Source organism: Natrix helvetica (genome assembly GCF_964273705.1).
Source record: "Natrix helvetica genome assembly, chromosome: 1".
In the NCBI taxonomy this organism is placed as follows: domain Eukaryota; kingdom Metazoa; phylum Chordata; class Lepidosauria; order Squamata; family Natricidae; genus Natrix; species Natrix helvetica.
This window is the reverse complement of record NC_138548.1, coordinates 57,806,824-57,832,970: the sequence shown is the minus strand read 5'-3', so window position 1 is coordinate 57,832,970 and position 26,147 is coordinate 57,806,824. Positions and strand designations below refer to the sequence as shown.

The window sequence follows — 26,147 nt, the reverse complement described above, 5'->3', positions numbered from 1 at the left end:
CTCCACACTCAGCAAAGAAAAAGATAACTGAGGTGAATACAGATATAGAAGGGAAAATAAAAAAACAAGGATGATGAGAAAGGAGTTCATGCCTACCTCTGGCTCTGAACCTGCCCCTTGCTGATTTCAGAGCTCTTTTTTCCCCCTGATTAAATAGTAAGTTTTCTCAGAGACTTTAGTACCATTTCAAAAATAGCAAAATTTATATTGGCTGTAGTTGCTACTCAAAGACTTTTATAAAGAAAACAAAAATTATTTCCTCTTACCTCTCCATGATAAATAAGAATTTGGAAAAAAGTGTCCATGAGAAGTATGCGATCAGGCAGAATACTGCTGCTATCTAAAAGAACAGGCTATAATACAAAGAGGAAACACGTTTCATTAAATATACTGGAAACCATCAAAAAAGTTTAAAGACAGTTTTGTGCCAATTAGTTAGCAAAGAAAGTAAAATGTATAAGGTATTCTTATTTTGTTTAATTGTAGCTTAAGACATGAGCCTTATAAACATGTTTCAATAACAATAACAACAACAACGAAGTATGATTCCATGTTTTGGGATTCCTTGATACCTTGATTCAGTAGGCAATACATTTTACAGTAACATTAACCCTCACTTACATTCTGTTTAGTATTAAATAATTATACAGGTTTCCATAACTCTCATGTATATAAACATACACGTTTTTTTTAAAAAAATGTGATTTTTAAAAGTGTATGGAAAAAGCAGTGAACTCTCATCTTGTAGCTTATTTATTTATTGTATTACATTTAAATGCCACCCCACTCCAAAAAAACTCCAACTAGGTTTTTGCCAACCACTAGTACCTGGTGGCAATCCCTGATCTTCCCTTTAGAAATACAGAGCAGTATGCTCCTCTATGCATTTTTGGGAACAGTATCCAAAAGCAATTCCAGGCCAGAGCAAGTATTGAATAGCCATCTGATGGCATTTAGCACATGATTAAAAATCAATCTTCAATAAAGAATTTTTCCACTTCTGTGTTGCACAAAATTAAATTTTGGAAGAGGAAGATAGTAATTAGAATTGCTGTCAATCAATGTCGAGTCTACCATTTTGTGACAAATTAAGACATATTCAATGTATTTATTTCATGTTTTTGATGCTAAACGTATTTGATCTGCTGAACATGTATTTCAATCTGAGACTTTGTAACAAAATAGCATATGAGTGAAAAATAAGATGAAGCAAAATCTGTTCTCTTGGATTTTTTTCCCTATGTGCTATACCTCTGGAGGCCCATTAAAAGAGTAGGCATAAAGAATTGGTTGAACCATTATAAGTGATTGAGTCAGATCTTGACGCATGAAGTGATGGCGGTAATAAGAACTTTCATCAGGACTGTTATTGAAAACTTGCAAGAAAGGAGATCTTCTTAAATGGAACATAAACTGCAAAAGAAAACAAGTCCAACATAAGTCTATTATAGCAAATGTTTAAGCTCATTGTACATTAATTCAGATCTCTGCACTAACATTATCTGAATGAGAAATGTTTTTGAATTCCCCTCTTGAAACAGATACAGTATAGATTAATACATACAATGCTGTCTCAGTATATAGATCTTATAATCAAACTTGGAAATATAATGAATCTTTTAGTTCATGATGAAATCAAGCAGTATTCACAAATAACACACAATCAATTTAATCTTGAAAAGTAGCAAGTAATATCCTTTAGGAAGAAAAAAAAACAGCTTTCCAGGCAGCCTTTTCCAGAACTGTTCATGGCTGCCTCTATCAATTTTTTCTAAATCCTCATCTCTAACATTTTTACAGAGGACTGGAGACCGGCACTTCAACCTCCATTAACCAAGTTGCTGGCCTCAAAATCTTCAAGATGCAGGTAACAATCGTTTTCCACTGTATTTCACTTCTAATTTATCATAAGATGAACTACTCTGTATTGACAACATGCTTTTGTCAGATTGTAATCATACTTTATTCTTACTCACCTGTGGGTAAAGGGAGAAAGTTTCTGAAAATCTGAAGGAATTTGGGTCATCCTTATTATATTCTCCAAATTTCTGGCACTGCGAGATTTAAAAACAAAGTCAATGTGTTTAGTATAGCATTTTTAATATTATTATGTTGTAAAATAATATGTACTATATCTTCCTCTAAAAGTCTGCAAACCAGATTTCAGTAAAATATTAAGGCTTGAGTCATTATGTATCCATAAATATTACATCAACTTTAATAGTTAGGAATATCTCTAAATAATAGTTTCCCTATTTTGATGCTACTTTTTTTGTTCTCAATTATGTTCACAGCTATGATTTCCAGACAATAAATTGTTACTTGAATGATACAGCAACTGAGAAAAACTATGGCAACTTACATATGTGGAGAGAAACTCTGTTAATATAATAACTATAAAAGTATCAATCACCTTCAAATAAATATTTTATTTCTTACATTAACAGTTTATTATACAAAATGTATGTCAGATTAAAAATCAACTGTTAATTTTCCTAATATTTTTCATCATACAGTGAGCAGGTTTTTCAGGTGTTTATTGTTCCCCACTATGGTTTTAGTATTTTTAAAACATTGGATTGGCATGAGATCTAGCAGAAGGACAAGTTCAGTTATAAAAGAAATTTAAAAGCCCAGGTTTAGGAAAGAGTGTTGCAGGTGGCAGTCAGGATATTCCTTATAAATAAGTAGGCTAACAGAAGATCCAATTCAGAACCTACTTCATAGTGGAAGAAAACATGCACTGAGAAGTGTGGGAACTTTCCTGCTGGCAAATAAGAAAAATGAAAGCCTCAGTTTGGCATGAACTAGATTTAAAATATCTACTTCTTTACTAGGATCATAATCCACTGGACTCACAACAGCTATTTGAAGTCATTATTAATGCAACTGCTAATTTATAAATACCATATTAAGTTGGATAGTTAGTATGTGCAGAACCTCCTTGTTCTTGACAAGGTATTTTACTACTTAAGAACTATTTCATGCTTAGATACAAACAAGGAAATGATTAAAAATAACAAAATACTGTTCTTTACACATTAAATATTATTAGCATTATTACCATGTACACTAGCCTAATCTCAATAGACTGGATTCAAATAAACCATTCTGTTCATAGCACAAGAAAAGCTCTAGGCAGAAATCTCTGATTCAACAATCAGAGAAAAAGAGGGAGATGATTTTTGCTAATTCTCCATCAGTGAGCTAGAGTGTTCTAAAGAGGCTCTATGTCCTAAAATATACTATGGGTAAAAAAGAAATAATAAAAACTACCTCCTAAACTATCCAATTATTCAGGAGCAGGAATGTTCTCTCTGCAGCCAGTCTCTGCTTAAAGAAGATCTGGATCCAGCTCAAGATTTACCTCTGAAAATGCTTATTATAGGATTTATTTAATCAACTAAAAGTGGGCTAAAAACTTTTATTATTCATATTCAAATATGCTTTCCAAATTGTTACTCTGCTGAAAAAAAGCTATCAAATTTCTGGTTTCTGCAAACCTTTTTGAAGTAGTTAGCAATAATTAATCATACGAGATCACTGCCATGGTGCCTATATTTAAACATAAGATCTTAACTGTTCTTTTCGTCTACAATAATGAAAACAAATGGCTGAGGAACAAATATGGAACAATAACTCTTCCGAAGTGTAACCTCTGGATAAACATCTCTGAAGAGACCTCACCCTTGAAAGGAAACAGTTTCTAAAACATTTTGAATGCCTTACCAATCTGATAAGCTGTCTGTCCAACCACCTAAGCACATCAGGTCCTTCTTCGGTTTCAGCTCTATAGACTGCCAATCTTGCCATAAGAATGGCAGCTGCTTCCTGGTCAAAAGAAGCCGCAATGTTTTGAATCTGTGTCTGAGCATCTGCCCAGCTGCAAAATGAAGAAAACCAACTATTTTATCACAAATTAAGCCAAAAAGCAGCAAAACAGCAATTTATAATTTTGTCACTTGAACAAATCTGAACTTTTCTTTATATTCTTTTTTAACATTATAGCAAAGCATTCTTTGCCAAACAACCAGCAATGAATGTTTCCCAGAAGTATGTGGCATCAGATATGGATTACTGCATATTGTACAAGCAACAAAATTCTCCCAGTCCCTGCAAAACCTGTGACTTTTATCCTAAAGTATTTTTTTGCACAAAACAAGTAATTCGGGTTTTTAAATTCCTTATCTAACTTCACTTTCTACATAATACCCAATATTTACTATATATGTCTATTATATGACCAATATTATTAGTTCTCAGTATTACCCTCCAACATAAGACAAAATAAAATCCAATGTAGGATTTTACAAAACCCCTCCTAATTCACATGGGAAGTTTTGCAGGATTCCAAATGCATATTAGATCTGCACTGCAAGCAAAATGTTGCCAGTTTAAATAAAATGTTATCAAGCTTTACAATTTGAGCAGAAATAGTTATATTTGTTTTATGAAATTTGGATTCAACTTTTAAAATTAAAAACAATCCGCAAATGGATATTGAAGGAGAAAAGATGGCATTAGAGTAGATAAATACATTACACCCCTCTCCAAATACACTTTTCCAGAGAAAAATAAACTGCCAGAAAAACCACAGACATTTGGAAAAGCAAAGAATGCCGATAAACTGGAAAAAGATTCCAAGAGGTAGACTTAAGAGGAACAAGGGATACTTTGATAAAACCCATAACAAGAACTCTCTAGAAAGAAATTATATTCATGAAATACTATCACTTTATTCTCTCAAAACTACTATTGCTTTGTAGTCCTACCTGATTATCTCAATTAAACACTAGCTCATTGACCTCACTATCTAAGCAAATAGTTTGATGCTACAATCACATGTACATTCTAATTTGTATAATTATACAGAGAGGTTATATGCCCCAATATTGTAAATTTTTCTTTTGCCAACTCATTTGTACTTCAAAAGAATTGTGTACGCGTCTCAGATTCAAAATTAATTCTGAACAATTGTTTTACAATGTGTTTGCTCTCTCTTTCTTCCCCCACCACCAACAAACTCTGTTCTACATCTTCTCAAGCATATAAATCTGGTTTAATATTGCAACCGAAGATGCAAGATTTCAACTTGTCTATCAAAGCATCATTTTCCTATTGAATACTATTAACTAATGTACATATCATTCAGGTGTCTGGAATGCTACATCAAAAATTAATGCTTACTTTCTGGCAATAGTGGTTACTCTAATACGTTTTTGTCCACTTGAATGCTGATATTGAGTCACAAACTGAATTGCACCCCGTCCACCTTGAGGAATTGGAGCATTATGCTATTTTGACAAGGGAAAAGGTAGATAGAATAACAAAGATATTGAGACAGGAATTTAAGGAGGTAACTATATTACCCAATCTATTTTAAAAATTACTTGCCAAAAATGAGATAAATTACCAAATCCATAAATTTGTTCCTCATCTTTAGCTATATCTAAATATATCTAAAACTGGACCTTTGAAAATCACATAGATTTCTCAAAACAAAAATGGTTCTTTATATTGATAATACATCCTATTCTATATTAAATTGGACATTTTGATAATTCTTAGCACAGAAAAATTTCCAAGTGCTATATGTAGCATTGTAATGTAACAGATTAAGATAAATAACACTATTTTCATCATGACTATTGATGTTAATTTGTCTGCACACATCTTTTGAGTTTATGGCACAGGTAAGATAAAGTGGGGCCTTCCTGTTTCCTATTCTTTATCAAAGAGATCTGTTTACAATGCTTATGTCTCATCAAATCGACACAATTCAAATGAAGAGCACGGAATTTGCTCTCCTTTATCTTTGATGGTCAAACAAAACAATTTCATCCATGTTTTTTCCACACTCTAATTTTATGTTGTTATTCTGCTCTGATTAAAATAGCTTTAATCTATTATTTCTAAACATATTTTACAAACAGGAAACTATAATAGATGGAAGCAGCAGAGAAGGATGAAGGCAGAGAACAGAAACAAATTTGTTGCTCTCCTCTGGAAACAGTTATATAATAATTGCCAGTTTGACCAGCCTTATTTGAATATGCAAATATTAGGGAACTAAGTTTAGTTAGTCATAAATCAGACAGCGTAATTACTCAGTTTTCTATTGATGTGTTGATTCTTCTTTGAAAAACAATTTATCAATAAAGTAGGAATTTTTAAAAATAAACACTGAAAGATGTGCTATAAAAAACTCAGCTTTTAAATTACATACCTTCTTCCCTAAAATTTTGCTAGATTTCATTTCTATTTCTATCCATATTTAAATAATATTCCCCAAAGCCAATTAAGGCAAGCCATTAGTCTATTTTTATAAAAATACAGTATCTTTGCAGGAACACTTAATTGTAAAATTACAGTAACTCCCTTTTTGCAATCCTGTTATTCTCAATAAAGGATGTTCAGCTATTTTTATCTTACCTGATTCACCACCTCAAAATACAAAGCTAAAGTTGTAGTATGATTAAGTCCACAAATCTTCCATTGACAAGTACCTCCTGTTCCTATTTCCTATAAGGATATTGCAAATGAATTTTTATTAATAATACAGTCTGCTACATACTAGTAAAACTTACTGGCTTAAATGTATTACATTAGAACACCGCTTTTTGGTTTATTTAGATGAAGAAATCTTATGAGACTTTTTTCACGATACCTGAGATAACACAAATCAGCAACACCTACTAGTAATTTAGAAGGAAGAAAGTAAAAAGCAAATACAGACTATTTTGGCATTTCCTCCCTACAGATTCCATATCTAGTGGTATGTTTCCTTTGAAGTAAAGTCCACATAATCATTATTTCTAGAACTCTAATGCCCTCTCTAAAAAGAATGAACGTTTTCAAAGGCTTAACTCAAAGGCTTATCAAAGGCTTTTATATTTTAAAGGCTTATCAAAGGCTTTTATATTTTATATTTTTATATTTTAAAAAACATTTTGAGAGACTAAAGTCTACTTCAGATGCATGATGGAATATCTGACAATGGAAGCAACAAAATGCCACCTTATGGCCCAAAAGAAAACAACAGTATCTATGCTGATACTTAGCAAGGCGTTCCTTGCGTAGATCCAAAAAAATCTACCGGAGGTTTGCAGAATGCAAAAACTTTTTTTAAAATTTGCCTCTTCAAAACCTTGGTGCGTCTTATATTCCGAAAAATACGATACGTCCCTAAAGTGCCATATTCTTCCTACATGTTGAATGCATATTGGGGCAAGCTTGTTTGGAAGCAAATATACAGTTTTTAAAATTAAAGAAGAAAAATCAGTAGCGTGTACTATTCTAATGACACTACTCTGAAAGCTGAAAATGCAAATGATCTGCAAACACTAGTAATGAAAGCACAGCGAAAAAATTGGAAGTAAAATTAAAGACCAAATTAATGACAAAAGATACAGCAACCAGCCTTAGTAGATACTGAAATGCTGAATAACTTATACTTTTTAAGATCAAGTAGCAACAGTAAAATAATCAGCAATCAAGAAATATGTCACAGACCAGCACTTAGTAAAGTAGCAATGAAAAAAAGATATTCAGATGCCATATTCTGCGACATTATAGAAGCGAAAGCTGGATTTTGAAGAAGCATAGAAAGAACATCGATATTTTGAAACTTTGGTACCTGATTTTCATTTTATATAACTTACATTTTCTGATACACAAGGGCTCTTAGAATTGAGAGATATACAGGGTCCAATTGCTCCAGATACCTTTATTTCTCTTGAAGTCTACATAGATTTCAAAGTAAGAGAGAATAATATACAAAAAGTGGGTTAAAATTCACTTTAGTAATTTTACTGTAGCCTATAAAAGTGAAACTAAGTAGTTGTGCAGAACCAGTCAAATCTTTCAAAAATAGTGTCTATGATTTTGCTAAACAAATGGTTATGTTTCTTCCTCAAAACTATATATTTTGCATTAAAAAAAATTCTAGTGTTTGTGCACTACTTTCTCATATTATTAGACCAAAATTACTTGGTTTTCTTTAAATTTAAAATATTTATTTTCCGTTAGAGGAGTAATTGGTTACAGATGTTGGATGATCTCTAGGAGCAGGAATCTGAATTAGAATATTTCTATTGTCCTTTGAAGCCTTTACCAATTCAGCATTATATCAAATCATACTACGAATGTATAGAGGCCATGATTATAGAATTCTCACAGGTACTGGCCCGCCAGGATGAGATGCTTTTAAACTGAGAATCCAGAACTTAGAGTGAGCCTTCAACATGAAAAATTTGCATTTACTATTAAAGCTTTTTCCTCTTTTCAGTATTATTTTATTTCTCGAGCAGCATTTCATTATTCAAGGTAAAATATATATTATCTTGTTTTCATATGCTGCTGCTCACCTGTTGAAATGGCAGACAGGGAAAAATGCTCACATTGACAAAGGTTTCTATTAAATATTCAGTACATCATGTGAATGGAATCTAAATATCCTACTTATGATTATACTCCCATGCACTAGAGAGTTTGCTGCAACTGCACAGGAACATAAAATGCATTCACTAATTTATTTTGTGGGCTTGTAAGAAATGAAATTAATATAGTTTAGCCCAGCAATGGTGAACCTTTTTTGGCTCGTGTGCCACAAGTGGGGGGAGCGCAGGGGGTTCATGTGCGGGCGTGCTGCACCCATAATGCAATGCGTGATCCCCCAGTGCGCATGCACGCACAACAGGCGCTCCCCCCCATTTTTACATGCTGTTTTCACCCTCCCCAGGCTCCAGGGGCTTTATAGGAGCCTGGGGAGGGCGAAAAGAGCCTCCCCCGCCCCCCGGAGGCCCTCCAGAGGCTTCAGGGACCGTCCAATGACAAATGGCTCCGCGTGCCACCTGTGGCATGCGTGCCATAGGTTCACCATCACTGGTTTAGCCAAACAATAAGTGCAGAATCACAGCTGCAGTTAAAAGTTTACTTTGCGTCTTTAACCCAAGGACATCAGTCAGTGTTTTATTGCATTGTGAAAAGAAGCTGTTCAATTTAAAGAGCTTATTTTCACAGTGAAATAAAGTACTTTAATCCAAGCTTTAAAAAATTAAGCTGAATGTTACTGCTAGCAATACTCTCTTTCCACAAAAGTCTGTTTAGCTCTGAGTGCACAGTAAAATTTTATGGGATAAGGACACGAGAACCTTATTTTTTTTATAGTAAATGTCATTTCTTACCTTGATTTCTAAGGTACCTCCAAATCCCATCTTGAATTGCCCTTGCCCATCTTTTGTAAACACCCGCTGAAATGTTTGTTTGAACAAAGATGTATTGAAAGAATCTCCCATTAGCATGTAACCTCTACATGAAGACCAAAATAAATAAATAAATAAATAAATAAGACAGATATGGACAGTCCTAAAGAATGGTTACATTGTCATTTATTGCTTTCAGAACATGGTCTCCAACTACAACTGCACATATCTGCATCTGGAAAAACCTCTGTCCTTTTATATTTATTTATATTTTTTCATATTTGTGAATGTAATGTTTTAAAAGTGGTCATCAGAAGTAAATAAATGTGGCATCTGCCATTTTACTTTATATATACTGACTTTTTAATATATAATTTATTCAAGAGCATACATAATCTGATTCCCATAACCTTTAATTGGGTGAAACAGTGCATCATAGTATAATTAATTTTAGCACAGTGTCTCAAATTACAGAATAGCTAAATTACAAAATGCATTCAATATCCATGACCCATGACTTTCATGAAATTGAAATTTGACAAATTTCATAAAACTGTTCATTATATAGAATTATCATAAAGCATTCTGATATAATACAAAATGTCATAAAACATTTCTTGTGATAAACTCCTGATGTGGCTATATGGTTCAACATGGTCTTTCAAGACAAATGTATCTCTGAATACTGTACCTCCCTGAATTTTAAAAAAATATCAGAATTTCTATTGTTGTTAAAGGCATTGAGGAAACTCAGAAGGAAACATCTCTGAAACAATGGCCCAAGGGATCATGGGTTGTCTAGTGAAGAAATAACATTCACTAGGCAGGTGAATAAAATTCATTTGAAGAGCAGCTGCAGATAGCATTGAATTTACAACCATTAATTCAGTGACCATTCAAAGAAGAAGCTGAACAAATGGATTTACAAATCATGCCTGAAGTTACTGTTGTTGCAGCAACTCTGTGGTCATGTGATCAAAATTCAACGTCTGCCTGATACATAGATTTAGGGAAAGAAATAAGTGGATGGTCCCAAATGAGTCAAGCAATACCCATAGATCCTATTTAGCAATTTGAGCACATTTTAACCTAATAGGGCTACAGAATTAAATGATACAACTTAACTTTTGAGTAAATTTTTTAAAAAATCATATTTATGAGGTCTATTCCTAAACATCAAAAGTTTTGGCTTGCATACTAACTACATATGCTCAGATATGCAAGTCTAATTGGCACATACATGAATGCTTTTCTTGAACAATTTATTGAAATAATATTTCTTCAGTAAATTATATACTTTCGTATATTACATACCCTGTGTAATTAGGACAACATTTCATCTCCAAAAGACCAGTTTGATCTAATGCGCAGGCATAGATGTCAATAACATGACCTGTTGTAGCAGCACGATTTGCAAGAGCTTCAAAATGCTATACAAAAAATATAATTTTTCCCAGTTACTTGAGTTTCTATAGCCATTCATTAACAGAAGGTATTCAGCTCTTTGACAGAATAAAAGGGTGTAACGCTTTACATCCTTTTAATCCTTCTCAGTATATTTTGATAGTATTGACTTGCTGTATTTCTTGCCATGATTACATAAGATACACAAAAATGTCAACAAAATGTTCAAAATTATATCTATTAAGCATAACGTACAAACACAACTCATGAAATGTATTTTGATTATAAATTGATATACATGCATCAGTATTAATTCAATTTTTTAGTATACCATATGAAGCCTATAACTGTCACAATGTTTCAAAGAATATTTTTAGAAAGACTGTAAACATTTTAAAGACTTTTTTTAATTCTGGAAAATATATGTAATCTAAGGACCATTTTGGAATGTAACAAACACACTTCTTAGCTAACATAAATGAAAATCAGCATTTATTGAATCTCTTACCTTAGTACCTTTTTTAACATATTTGGCATTATCTTTTTCAATGTCATGCCAAGATCTTATAGGGAGCTTAAGTTCATCTCCCACAACCATCCCAGGCCCCTGGGTAGCTGGTCCACCAATAAACATCATTATGTGAGCACCAGTATTAGGGAAAGTACACTGCAGGATAATAAATACAAGAAACAAATGAGCTTCCTGAAGCCATTCCATTGACATTTAGAATTTGTGTTCTAAAATAAATTGCATTATCAATTATTTATTTATTTATTTATTTATTAAATTTGCTGTCCATCTCACTGTCCAAATTAGATATGTAAATCTGAGAAAGTAATTATTGCTCAAATTTTAGTATATTTGATATTTATAAGAAAATGTTTCAGAAAATCATTTACCATCTTTAAAAAGAATTATCTTTTTAATTTAAATCAAACTCACATTAACTTAATTATTTTCCTATATCAGAGATAACTTGTTACCTCTAGCAGTCCTACAGCTATGGAAAGAGCCACTCCAGAAGATCGCAAAGGTCTTTTCCCTTGGGGAACAGGCCAAGGATCTCGTTGCAGTTCACCCAAGAGATCTGTGAGATTCATGTCAATTTTCTGTACTGGTTGTAAGAATCTAGAGAGAATAAAAACAGCTTTGCTCTCAGGGAAACTATTTTTAAAAAAATCAACTGGGAGGTGAAATCCAGCCTTACACAAGGAGAAATCCATTTCCATTTACCTACACTGCGTCCCACCCAAAATCTGTTTTAAATAATGTTTTGACAATGAGTAAGAAGGTGAAAAGAAAGGACAAGAATAATGCCAATGAGAGTAGTTCTAGCAAATATATATATATATATATATATATATATATATATATATATATATATATATATATATATATATATATATATATATATATATATATATATATATATATATAGGGTTTCATTTTGGAAAATATGTACTATCCATGAGACTTCCAAGACTTTCAGCCATCCTGTTCCACATATGAACAGATGTGAGACACTCTGGTTGAAGCTGGACTCTAGGGAGTAATTGGCTTGTTGCTGCTATACCAGACTCCCTGCTCCACAACAACATTCCTATCTGAGTTACTAAATGCTTTCAGCAGACTGGCAGTAAAGTCTCCAAGGTTTACAATTCTTGGAGTCTACGATCTGCTCTCCTGTGGCATGGAAACAGGGTCACCTCAGGACTTCATAGTCACCATGATAACAATGGATATAACCCAAGTTATTCAAGAGATCAACACAGACCAGACCAAAATAATAGATTGTTTTGTTAGTAGCCTAGACTGATCATTTTTGTTCTTAGCCAAAATAAATGAATAAAAATAGGATTAATGCTGGTTCGTAAGGGTTCAGCACTGATAAAATTAATTATGGAAATACATAACAAAGCAGAACTTAGCGTAAAGCAATTTAGAGTACACTTTTTTAAAATTAAAAAAATGATACCTGTTAGATGGTGGTGGCTGTTGTACCTGAGGACTACGACCCGCTTGTGATACATTGATTTTTGTAAGTCCTAGCATTTCCTGTGAACAATGTATAACAGGATAGTTATATATTTGGCAAATCATTGAAAATAACAACTATCCATATAAAATTGGCAGAAAGAATCACTTTTGAGGAGGGGAAGAGCCATAATCAAGACATGGGTCAGATAAAAGAAATCTGAATTTGGGGCAAAAATATGATTGGAGGCATGATCTTCCCTAACTTTCATGAAGGTCTCCAAGATAGACCAAACTTAGGGATCAAAGACATGCAAGCCAATATAGTACTAGGGTTTTGGTACAGGGTTATAGTAACAGAATCTTGCAAGTCTGAATGTGCTTTCCCCACTTCCTCCTTTTTTTTTCATGTGAATTAGAAAGGATAATATCAGAGATGCTTTTTGAAATTACATTTCTGCCCCCGATTCAAATTTCTTTTATCTGACCATTGCCTTGGTTGCAATTCTTCTTGCTCCTTGAGGTTATTGTCCATTATATCAAGTTCTTATTAAAAAAAACATACAAGCATTATTGACTAAGAGAGCTGCCATCCATAACCCAATTTGGAATATCTTGAATTAAAAAAGAAAAGTGTATTTTCCCTAGCTGCCCACTAATCTATAGTCTAGCCTTGTTTAAGGATGATACAGCTCTCTGCCTAAGCAGTTCATTGCTATGCTAATACCTCTATTTTGCTACCTTGAAGTTTATTATAGATTAGTAAGATTAGCTTTTCAAGCAATTATCTGGCTTCCTTTTCTGAATCCTATTATGTCCCCTTATAATTAAGAATCAAGTTTGAGCATGAGTTTCTGACATACCTGTCCAAAGCTTCTCTTCCCATCTGCTTATACAATTCACTTATTACTGAGCTTTCAAGTCTCAAGAAGAAAAAGGAAAAGGATTCCTGAGAGGAGAAAAGCCCGACTAGATGGAGACTGTGGGTCCAGATAATACACCCTCCTACTTCAGTATTAGACTGCATGTAGGTGTGTATAAAGTTATTGAAGTCATTACAATTTTTAATAATCTTAAAGTGGAAGAGTATGAGTACTAATGGCAACTTTAAAGTTGCACATGATACACTGACAATACTGGACAAGTAATTCAAATTTTATAACATTTCCCCTGAGATCTAAGGACGCCATTAAAACATTTTTAAAATTAAAACTAAGTGAAAATCAGAAAATGCACGTTTAACTCCTGAACTACAATACTTTGTTCAGTACAGTAGACATTTTCTTCTTCTATTTACCAAGACACAACAGTCACAGAATAAGTGATCAAATTAAATATCAGATATCTACCTGAAGTTGCTTTGCAGATAGATCCTTTGTCCCTCTGAACACATAACTTTTGGAAATTCCTTCACAGCCAAGCTCGTGAACTTGCACCATTCTCCCAAAAGTAATAAGCCCTACCAAAGCAGTAGGAGGCAGGAGACTTAATGACATTTGCATGGATTCTTTCAAAGCTTGCAAATCTTCATCTTCCATACAAGTGTCAACAACATAAAGAAATATCAAAGGCATCTGAGTTCCACGCTTTAAGTAAAATGAAAAACATTGCAATATTAATATTATTAATTCACAAAAGAATCATGACAAATTAGCATGTAATACAGATTATTGTCAATAGTGTTATTAGACTAATAATGCCAAACGATTTGTGCTTGTTATCCCTTTCACTAATCAAAACATTTAAGTGTTTGATACTGCACTACAGGTAGTCCTCGACTTACAACCACAATTGACCCCAACATTTCTGTTAAGTGGAACATTTGTTAAGTGCATTTTGCTCCATTTTATGATCTTTCAAGCTACAGTTGTTAAGTGAATCACTGTTGTTAAATTAGTATCCTGGTTTTTAAGTGAAACTGGCTTTTCCACTGACTTTACTTGTCAGAGGATCGCAAAAAGTGATTACATGATCCATAGCAAATGTCATAAATGTGAACCAGTTGCCAAACATCTGGAGTTTTGTCATATGACCATAGGGATGCTGCAAAGGTTGTAACTGTGAAAATTGGTCATAAGTCACTGCTATTGTAACTTTGATCGGTCACTAAATGAACTATTATAAGTTGAGGTACCTGTTCCTGTGTTAATAAACATTTCTGTGTTTATGTTGTTATATTGTTCAATGTGTTAAGAACAAATGTGATAGGTAACATCTATAATACTGAGCAAGCATCTATATGCTATCATATGAGAAATATCTATGCTGTTCTTACAAATCATACAGTTCTGTGATATACCAAATCAAATTATGCCAAACAGTGAAAAGCATAATTTTGATTTATTCCATTATATTAACAAATGCTAATGCATATTATTATAATATGCTGCCATACTGGTCAACCCAACTTCTCCCTCTACTATTGTTAACTAGCTCAGCACTCACCTCTAAATTTTTAATCATAATATTTACCTGTACAACATATTCAATACTAGAAAATTGTGGTAAAAGTTCTGCAGGCTGGTTCACCTCAGATATGCCAGCATATGTAGGAGGAAACTGAAAGGAAAATGACAGAAATGTTCATATATAAACCTAATACATCACATTCTGAATTTTATTACTATCCTTATTTCTATTTGTGCATCTTAATATTCATACCATATCATTCTACCTGAAATCTTTCAGACTTACCATTCGTCATTTTAGCCTGGGATGCATATCACAATAAGGAAAGTCCTCAATTTATTTTTTGGGCTTATTTTGATATTAATTAGAGTGGCCAAGGGTTGGACACAACTGAATGGCTGACAACAACAAATTACTATTTGTGTTCTTTGATTTGTTCAGTGACCATTTAAAGTTAGAGTGTCATTGAACAAATGGTACTTACAACCAACCCTCCTTGGAGTTCTGGCCAATGCAGCACCCACACAGTCACATGATCAATATTTGGCTTCTACATTTTTCATCACCTGCTCTTTGCCACATACTCCTGCTACACCCTCCCCTCACTGCCACTACCCCCAGTTGACCTTCAGTCTTCTTCCTCCTCCTGCAGAGCCAGGATGCAGGAGCTGGGCAAGAGTGCAGCCCTGGGATATACACAGCAAGTGCAGCAGGATGGGCAGAGCCTTGTCAGCTGAAGGGAGCTTCCCAGGCCCTACAGGGGAAGAGGCAGCAGGATGGCAAAGGGAGGAACTCTCCATTGTTAGGCTACACAGGAGAGGCGGTGGCTCCCCAGATGAAGACGGAGACTGTGCAGGAAGTGCTGTTCAGGGTGGCAGCAGAACTGGAGGAAGTGGAAGGACAAGAGCTGCAGAGCACATGTCAAAAGTGCCCTGGGAGAACAGGTCTATGGGCTTCGGTGCACTGAAAGCTGCTAGTCCTTTGCAAGGCTTTGCAGAAGAAAGGCTAAGCCAAGAGACAACAGAGGGACTGCACCTAGGTTCTGTTGACACTAGGTTCTTGCCTCCACTCCTTGTGAAGCCTGGCAGGCCAGTTCTCCAGGAGTGTTTCCACACACTCCACCTCCAGGAAGTGCCTAGCCTTCAGCTTACTTCAATTCTGCTGTCATCTTGAACAGCACCTCCCTCACTGCCTCCACCTTCGCCGTAGCTTTTCCTGCCTCACCTGGTAATGGAGCATACCATCCCTTGCTGTCCCATCAGACAGGCTCAGCCAGCTCCCCTCAGCAGGCAAAGCTCTGTTGCAGGGCTTTACCCTTGCCCAGTGCCTGGATCCCAAACCAGCAGCAAAAGGAACAAGATAATGAAGATCAATTGGAGAATAGGAATAAGACCAGAAAATGTAGGGTGGCCAAAATGACAGTGATGGAGATATGAACAGATGGGGAGAGTTGAAGCAGAAACAAGCATTGTAGGCAGGAGATCCTTGCCAAATGATGGCATGGTCCTGCCCTAACCACCACGGTTGGGACTATAGGAACTGCCATCACTAAAGAGTGGCTACATGGTGCTTTGCCTAGTTACCATTTTGCTTAATGATGGCAATTCTAGTCCAATTATGGTCATTAAGTAAAGATTACCCATATACATCATCAGAAATATTAATTTACATTTGACATATAAAAAATTACTAATACAATTTTGCTTGTCAAAAAATGTAATCATTTTTCAACAAAGATAAGAAAATGACTTCTTTTTCAGGATTTACAGTTCCTTTTTCTTTACTTACCCAACATTTGCTCTGTTAACTATTATTTCAGATTTAACATTAATTCATGTCTATATAACATCAAAATGATTTTTGGATCTTTATATTTTTACCATACTATCACTATAATATCTGTATGTTTAATAAAGCAAAAAAATGTTAAGAGAAGCTGGAACAAATATAAATGTTGACTTACCTGATTTCTCTGATAACAAAAATTGCAAGCCCATAGTTTTGCTCGATAATCAACCTGGCTACAAACATAATATTAAATGTTTCAATAAATTATGAGATAATGGACTTTCAAGCTCAAATCTGAATATATATTATATACTTTCATCTCTAGTTTTTATTTAACAAAGGTTATTACGTTTGACTCTTTGGATACCTATTTTAGCTCATCTCTAATTAGTTTTTGCTGGGCCATCTAAGTTCACTGTAGAATCAGTTCTCATATTCTGTAGCATGTTTATGCAATACTAATTCACTCATATACAATTGATAAAGAGAACAATGTTTGCATAGCATGATTTACACATAATTTTCTTGAGTTTATGGCATCAATCAGAAATGGCAAATGAACATAGCAAGCTATAACCACTTGAACACAATAGTTAGTTGCTTTATTCACTGTCTACTCAAACCAGTTACCACATATATGGCACATATATGTCTGTGGCAACTCTCTTCTCAGTTTTGGAGTATTATTACAGCTGAGCTATGCTTCTCCCTCCTCCAAATGAGTATACTAGTTGAAAAAAAATACCAAAGAAACAAGCCGATGGATGCAATTGATTTTCATTGCAAAACACACCATCACAAAGCGATATCTCAGGGAAGGAAACATAAGCTCCAGGATTCAAAGGTGTTAAGGGTAGATTGACTATAATGCTTAAACCAGCAACCTGAAACTGAAGCCTGATACTTTTTATCATGCAACCAATTACCAAACCTCAAAATGGATCTATCATTGGTGTCCATATCAGACACAGTAAGAGGGGGTAAAAGATAGAGCAGACCTTAGTTAAATTTCTACTCAACACATATGAGGATATTTAAGTTAAAGAAAGCAAAATCAAAGTATTTGTAAGAGCAAAAAATGTGGATTTTATTAATCTAATTGCTTTGGACAATACAGGTAGTCCTCAACTTATGACAATTGAGCTGAAACTTTCTGTTACTAAGCTACACAGTTAAATGAATTTTGACCCATTTACAACTTTTCTTGCCACAGTTAAGTGAATTGCTGCAGTTGTTAAGTTAGTAACACAGCTGTAAAGTAAATCTGGCTTCCCCATTGACCCTGCTTGTCAGAAGGTCATAAAAAGTGATCACATGACTCCCAGGACACTGCAACCACCATAAATGTGAACTAGTTGCCAAGCGTCTGAATTGTGATCACTTGACCATGGGGATGCTGCCATGGTCCTAAGTGTGAAAAATGGTCATGTCACTTTTTTCAGTGCCTTTGTAACTTCGGTCACTAAGCAAATAGTTGTAAACAGAGATGGGTTGCTACCAGTTCAGCCTGGTTCAGCCGAACTGGGAGTGGTATTTTGGCCTGGGTCGCAGAACCGGCAGAGACCCAAGCTAGCCACGCCCCCAAACTGGTTCCTGGGTTGCTGCTGCTATTGCTGGCATGTTGTTTAGTAGTGCTAAACATGTTTAGCACTACTTTAGTAAACAACTAAACATGTTGTTTAATAGTTCAATTTACACTGGACTATGCACATACACTCAAAGCAAACCAGTAGTAAAATCGGGAGCAGCCCCCTCTGGTTTTAAGTCAAGGACTATCTGTATACCAAATCATCCCTTACTGAGCTCTCACCCAAAATTAAAATCCTATTTTTATTTCCTAATACAACAATACTCTTCCAACCTCTCAATCAGAGAATTACTGCTATCAATAGAAGATAATATATTACTCAGGGCTAAATTATGGAGTCCTTGGGGGGGGGGGTGTCTGCGTTTGGTTGTTTCTTGCAGTATGTTTCATTACCCAACTATGTAACGTAACCGGTGCTAGTGAAGGGAGAGGCTGCCACCTATGCATCTACTATAGTTTGTTCTGCCAGTGCTAATGGAGGTGAAGTCAAGCGTAAAATAATACTCCAATCAAGGAGCTACCAAGGAGAGCAGCAAGAACTCCACAGTTTTGTTAACTTTATACATTGTTATATAAGATGGCTATCATAACTACGGAGGATAAAAATGCAGTGTTCCCCAATTTTTGCAGCAATTTAACATAAAGAATGCAATTTGTATTATTCTGTAAGCTCAAAATGAAGTTAAAACAGACTATTATCATATTGCTTGGTGGCCCTTCTGGTTTTATGTAAGATTTGAAAGGTGTTGACCACATAAAAGAGTTTTCCAAATAAAAGCAAACTGTATTGCTCTCACTCAGCAGGTTTGGTTTGACAAAGTGGAGGAAGAGGACTTAGAGGAGCTGTTTCAATCTCATGCAAAGTAATTTTCAACCCAAGATCTGTAACAACTTATTGACGAGGGCCAAGTAAAGTCACTGTCCAGCAAGCCACCAAAGAAAGCATTCTGCTTCACTTCTAATTGCATTTGGGAAGAACTTGCAATGGTTAGAAGACAGTGCAGAAGGGAGAATAGCAGTCCATGCACTTTAATCTTATTCAAAACCATGTAAGCAGCTATGTGACCATATTCATCTAAATCCTGCATCTGTTCTTCTGCTACTCATCATTGTCAGCCTTTTCTTCCATGGTGTTCGTAACTCTTCAGCCTCAACTCATGTTTTATCCATCAAGCTGTTCTCACTTATTTTCAAAATGAGTCTAAATTTGCATTACTTAAGAATTTAATATGTTTTTCAACTACTTTAATAGAATTATTGTGTTTAGTAATATTTGGATTGAGAATGTGTTGTCATTCTTGAATGATCTGCCCCAACCCCATTTTTTTCTATAAGCTGTTATTCACATTGCATAACAGTGCACAGCACCTGGGTTTCTATAATGCTATACAAAGACTGACTGCTCATACTTGGTAAAACTGGGACAAGACAATCTTTTAATCACAAGACTAATAACATGTCAGCAAAAACTGCAATATTTATTGGAATTACCATAACGGATTTAGAACAGCACGGCAGGTAGTGCGACTACAGAGAACTGGCTCATACTGAATGGGAGGCAAATCAGGACGCTCTTTTAGTGGTGTGAACAGAGAAGCAACTGGAACCACCATTCTTGTGGCTTCAAGACGACTGGAAGGCCACACATTCCAGCTGAATCTAACACCATCTCTATCTTCATTTTGCTGAATGAATTCCAAGAAGGTCGTCATTATGAAGCTCTTGTATCTGTAGCAAAAATATATATTGAATTTAGCCATTTAGTAAGTTCTTGAGGATAGATTAAAAGCGATGCAATACTTTTAGGGCAGAGATCTTCAACGTCCGGGCCAACGCCCACTACTGGGCCATGGTCTATTCAGAATTGGGCGGTATGAGGTGCTGGCCGGAATGCATGCATTCACAGCTTAACTTGTGTGAGGAGGCCTGCCACTCATGCAAGGGCAGCATGTGCATGCTTGGTGGCCCACCACTTGCACAAGGGCTGCACAAGGGCACTGGCCAACCACTCCCACAGCCCAGTTCCCCTCTTCTCCCCCCTGCCTCAGTCGAACCGCAAAGCCACAAATGTTGGTGACCTCTACGTTTAGAAAATTCATGTTCTTTCATTACCAGTCATCTGGAAACCATGAAAATTCCTGTCTCTCCATAAAACTATAGAAGGAAAATGAATAACAATTAGGAATCTCTGTTCTCTTTAGTAACTATTTCACTGCTTAACGAAATGTAAATTTGGAAATTTCCAAATGAGATTTCCATATCTCGGCTGGATTACTGTAATGCGCTCTACACTGGGTTACCTTTTAATAGTATTCAGAAGCTGCACCTGGTGCAGAATGCAGTAGCATGGCACACTCCTGGATGCTTCTAGGGCCGCACATATAATACCATTACTGCGCAAGATGCATTGGTTGCCAGTTTGCTTCTGGATCGAATTCAAGCTGTTGATCATTATCTTTTAAGCCCTACAAGGCATGGGTCTAGGGCGGGCAGGGGTATAAAACTTGATCCCGTCATGGGCCACGTCGGGATTTTATTTGCCCTTGGGGGGAAGAATGGGCATGGCCGATCATCACGGCTGACTGGGTAGGCATGGCTGGGATCAGGGCAGCAGGGGCCAATCCCTTTTCGGTTCCGGGATGGCCCACGGGCCAACTCCGTGGCCTATCATGGGCTGGATCCAGCTCATGGGCCACGTTTGAGACACCCCAGGTCTAGGGTATCTGAGATGCTGTCTCTCCCCCACTCGTGCCAGTGGCAGAGGCCTGCTATGGATCCCATCTGCTAAGGAATCAAGGAATCAATCTGCAGGTGGATCAAGAAGAGCCTTTTTCTGCTGGGGCCCCAATATTCTCCCACTGGTGGCGAGAGCTGCTTCCTCCCTTTTGGCCTTCTGGAAGGGTATCAAAGCTTGGCTTTGCTAATTGGGCCCAGACAACGGCACTCATTGCTGGAGGTGGCTGAAGGGATAAGATCTTATTCTCATCCCCTCCACCTCTTGGCAGTTGTAGGTGTGGTTTTAGAATTTATTTTAATCTTTTAATTTTTTTCACTTTTTTCCTATAATTTATAAGCTACCTAGAGTCCCTTGTAAGAGAGCTGGATGGCATAGAAATTTAATAAATAAAAAAATAAACCACTATATCAACCGAGGTCTCTTTCATGGACTTAATTCTTTCTAAACATATTTATCAGCTATATGTCTATTTATTACTGTAGTCAAACAATGACTGTAATAAATTCAAAGTCCAGGAAACAACCTTCTGCACATATTCAGCTATCCCTTTGAAAAAAATATGTAATTCTATTTCAATATGCCTAGTCAAGCTGGAAAACAGATGACTACAAATTAGTCCCTTGGGGTATAACTTGTTTTTTCTGCAAATCCCCATGGAATATGTTACACACAATTAATACTAATGTCTTTCATTCCCTTAATTAAAGTACATAAAATCTTAATTTGTCAGATTTTTAATCTGATACACTACTGTCTTTTTTAAAAAAACAGATATTGCATAATTTGCTTGTTGCGTGTTTTAACTCTTTAAAAATGTAAATTTAAGGTACATGTAAATACAAGGGAAAAGGAAATGACATTGTATACGTATGTATTACAAGCTACATAGCCAAGCAGAGGAAATAGATGCACTTTTTTAATAAATGAGTTAGTTGAAGTATCCAGGAAACACATACTGTAGTAAAAAGGAACTTTAACTACCCTGAAAGGTTCCTAATATGCATAGTTGTGTTTATCTCCCAAAAGATGGAGGGGGTACTAAAGGGTCAACTATACTGGATAATTACTAATAGGGATGAAGTGGTCAAGGAAGTGAAAATTGTAGGAACTTTGGAAGAGAATGACTATGTCATATGAGGATTCACCATACTGCATGCAAAGGTAACTGAAGAAGGACTAGTGTTCCAGATTTTAAGAGAGCTGACTTCAACAAACTAAGACAAAGAATAAGAAGGATTTAATGGATGGAAATTCTAGTTGGAAAAAAAATCAGGATGCATAGAAAACTCTGAAAAAAATGAGACAATAAAGACCCAAACAAAAACAATATCTCACAGAAAGTTAAACAAGAGACACTTGACGAGATCAGCATGGTTGCACAAAGAACTCTATGATAAGCTGAGGCACAAAGAGGACAAGTATAAAGAATAGACAGAGGGTCTTGTAACCTGAGCAGAGTACCAGAAAATAGCACAATTTTGCAAGGACGGAGTCAGGACAGCTCAGGTTCAAGAATGAGCTAAGACTTGGAACAAATACCAAAAATAGCAACAAAATTCAATATGTAAGGAGCTAAAGGAAAGTGAAGGAAATGGTTGGTTCACTAGAAGGAAAAAATAACAAAAAGTTGAGAGTTCAAGTCTCTGGACTGGGTACTGAAGGAGCTGACAGATGTAATCTCAGAATCACTGAAGGAAATCTGAGAGCTCCTGGAGCCAGGACTGGAAAAAAGCTGATGTCCAAACTAAAGTGGGGGTGGGGTATCCAAGAAACCCCAGATCCACCAGCTTGACATGAATACCTGGGGAAATCCTGGAAAAGATAATCAAGCAGCTACTTTGTGAGAAATGGTGATTAATAGAAGCCAGCACGGGTTTGTTAAGAACAAATCACGCCAAATGATTTTTACTGCCTTCTTTGATAGACTAAATTAATGAACCAAGGAAATGCTGTGGATACAGCACATGTAGATTTCAGTAAGGCATTTTGTAAAATAGACCACAGCCTATTTCTCAGTAAAATAGAACAATATAAGACAGACAGTATCATTACCAAAACACTCCGCTTATGGTCCTTAATGGAACTACATCTATATGGAGGGAAGTATGCGATGAGCTTCCTCAAGGTTTTATCTTGGGACCATTGCTCTTCCACATCTTCATAAATGACCTAGATGAGGGGACTGAAGGGGCATTTATCAAATTTATTCCCACCACAAAGCTGGTGGGAACTGCTAACACTTCAGAAGATAGAGTCATGATTAAGATCTTGAATGTTGACAGGCTTGAGCATTTGGGCCTATCCAACAAGATGAAGTTCAATGGCAAGAAAAGGAATATCCTGCACTTAGGCAGGAAAAACTTGATGCACAGATACAGGAGAAGCAGTATTTGGCTCAACAGTAGTACCTATAAGGGGATCTAGGGGTCCTGTTGGACCACCACTGAAGCAATGTGCTGCAGCTGTCAAAACAGCCAACATAGTCCTGGGCTGTATCAACTGAAGGATAATATCAAGATCAAGGGATATGCTCTACACTGCACTGGTAAGGCCACATTTGGAATACTGTGTTCAGTTCTGACCCACCACACAAAAAAGATACTGAGGCCCTAGAAAGAGAAAAGGAAACAAAGATGATAAAAGACATGGAAGCTAAATCCTTTCTATGGCTTCTTTAGAATGGCTGAAAAAACTAGGTATGTTTAGACAGAAGGCAAACATAATAACAATACTTGAAGACGAACAATACTTGAAGAGATGACAATTTATTCTCCATAACACCTGAAGTTAGGATAAGAAACAACCTGGAAATAAGGAGGAATTTCTTGACAGGGAGAACTATAATTAATAGAACAACCTGCCTGCCAAAGTTGTGGGTGCTCAATCGCTGAAGTTTTTCAAGGAAGACTAAGATACTCCTATCTTGGCAGAAGGTTGGACTACAAGATCTCTTCAAATCCTATGATTCTATGAAGTTCCCCTTCATGCGTCTAACATCTTGGCTCATAAAAGTTCAAGCCATAATATATTTGCTACTCTCTGATTCAGAATTATATTGTTTTTTAGGAACATACCGTACATGAATTATTGGCAGTATTTGCCAGTAGCAGACACACCTGAATTTATAAAAAATATTCAAGTTTACAAAAATCTACTAAGCTTCTCTCCCACCCAAAAAACCTAATCTACTCTAGTCCTTTCTTCTCTTTACCACTTAATGTTTTGATTTTAAGAACCTCTGTACATTATTCTACTTCCTTTTTTACTGATACTTTTTCCACAGCCTACTTCCATTTAAAAAAAGGACACTGATCTCTCTCTCTCCCTTTTCTGCTTTAGAAATAGGCTTAATATACAGGTAGTCCTCAACTTACAGCAGTTCGAAGTTACAACAGCACTAAAAAAAAGTTACTTATGACCATTTTTCACACTTATGACTATTGCAGCATCTCCATCATCACGTGATTTACATTTGGATGCTTTACAACTGATTCACATTTACAGTGTTGCAGTGTCTCAAAGTCCTTTTTGCAACCTTCTGACAAGCAAAGTCAATGGGGAAACCAGATTCACTTAACAATCGTGTTACTTATTTAAGAATTGCGGTGATTCACTTAACAAAAGTGGCGAGCAAAGTCGTAAAATGGAGCAAAACTCACTTAAACAGATTTCTCACTTAGGAACATACATTTTGGGCTCCATTGTGGTTGCATGTTGAGGACTACCTGTACACAATGTCATTTTGGGATGGTATCAGAGGTTAGATTGCAGAGATATAACTCACTGCAGCTAGGAGGATCAGACTTTAGATCCCCTTCCAGAGAAGATGGGATGGTCAAAGACTGAGAGAGAAAAAACCAGAGTCCACCTCCACATGACTGTTCCATGGCTGCTCTAACGTTCAAACACACCCACTTCCACTGGGAAGCAGCACACTCACTGATCTACCCAATTCACCCCCACAACGTCTCCCTTCCCAAGTTGGGAAACCCTCTCTCCGAATGTGGGAAACCCAGTTTGGGGTTTAAAGCTATGGGGAGGGGCAGTGATTGGAAGAAGAGAAAGGGAGAAGAACGGATAAAGACGGGCAGGGCGGAGGATAGTGAAGGCGAAACCTCCACCAACACCAGGCTAAACGCTTCAAAGGAAGGGAAGCCCCTCCGGCTTTAAACCCACGCGGACATCTTAGGATACTGGGCAAGGGAGCGCGAACGGCACCCCCTCCGGTAAACGCCAAGAGAGTCGACAGGCTCGGAAGAAGTCGAAAGAGACCCTCTCCTTTCCCGCTCCCTATACCGAAGGTGTCCCCCCCGCCTTCAGCTTCCCCGGCCCAGACGGCGAGGGACCGAGCCTCCTCGGTGCCCCCTCCATCCGTCCTTCCATTCGCGCGACTCACCTGGACTCCGCGAGCCTCCAACCGCCACGCTCACTTCGCTCTCGCGCACACTGAACCCAGCAGGAAGAGCGCCGCCGACGCAACAATCATGGCTGAGGAAGAGGCCGGGGGGAGGGGGGGACCGATGCCACGTCAAAGGGCAGAGAGCGCGCGAGAGGGGCGGGGCGGTGAGCGAGGGGCGGGTCTGGAGCCGATTAGCCCGGCCTGAGCGGCGGGGGGTGGGTGGAGAGGAGAGGGGTGCCGGGGATGTGGCTGTTTGCGAAGATCCAAGGCTGTTGTCATTACGTAAACACGAAAGGGAGGATCTCGCTTGCTGCACTGTTCGGGGCTCCGCCTCCTTCAGCGCCAGGCCCTAGCAGTCTTATGAGATGCCGGGAAGGCTTCTTCCTCGCCTCGCTTTAAACAATACAATACAATACAATAGTAGAGTTGGAAGGGACCTTGGAGGTCTTCTAGTCCAACCCCCTGCCTAGGCAGGAAACCCTATACCGTTTCAGACAAATAGCTATCCAACATCTTCTTAAAGACTTCCAGTGTTGGGGCATTCACAACTTCTGGAGGCAAGCTGTTCCACTGATTAATTGTTCTCACTGTCAGGAAATTTCTCCTCAGTTCTAAGTTGCTTCTCTCCTTGATTAGTTTCCACC

The 26,147-nt window shown here is 36.8% G+C and overlaps 1 protein-coding gene across 1 annotated transcript in view; it reads right to left on the bottom strand.

Moving 5' to 3' along the window:
- SEC23A (SEC23 homolog A, COPII coat complex component) overlaps nt 1-25,662 on the bottom strand; it is a 28,538-nt gene extending 2,876 nt beyond the window's left edge. Inside the window, exons 1-17 of the mRNA XM_081938985.1 lie at nt 25,501-25,662; nt 19,859-20,095; nt 16,955-17,012; nt 15,055-15,141; nt 13,932-14,168; nt 12,584-12,663; nt 11,592-11,736; nt 11,116-11,274; nt 10,518-10,633; nt 9,186-9,309; nt 7,662-7,742; nt 6,433-6,522; nt 5,188-5,294; nt 3,730-3,883; nt 1,977-2,054; nt 1,252-1,413; nt 267-353 (exon numbers count right to left, since the gene is read on the bottom strand). Of these exons, the coding sequence (XP_081795111.1) occupies nt 267-353; nt 1,252-1,413; nt 1,977-2,054; nt 3,730-3,883; nt 5,188-5,294; nt 6,433-6,522; nt 7,662-7,742; nt 9,186-9,309; nt 10,518-10,633; nt 11,116-11,274; nt 11,592-11,736; nt 12,584-12,663; nt 13,932-14,168; nt 15,055-15,141; nt 16,955-17,012; nt 19,859-20,079 (1,986 nt within the window). The 5' untranslated portion in view covers nt 20,080-20,095; nt 25,501-25,662. The remainder of the gene's footprint in view (nt 1-266; nt 354-1,251; nt 1,414-1,976; nt 2,055-3,729; nt 3,884-5,187; nt 5,295-6,432; nt 6,523-7,661; nt 7,743-9,185; nt 9,310-10,517; nt 10,634-11,115; nt 11,275-11,591; nt 11,737-12,583; nt 12,664-13,931; nt 14,169-15,054; nt 15,142-16,954; nt 17,013-19,858; nt 20,096-25,500) is intronic.
- Nucleotides 25,663-26,147: the final 485 nt, after the last annotated feature.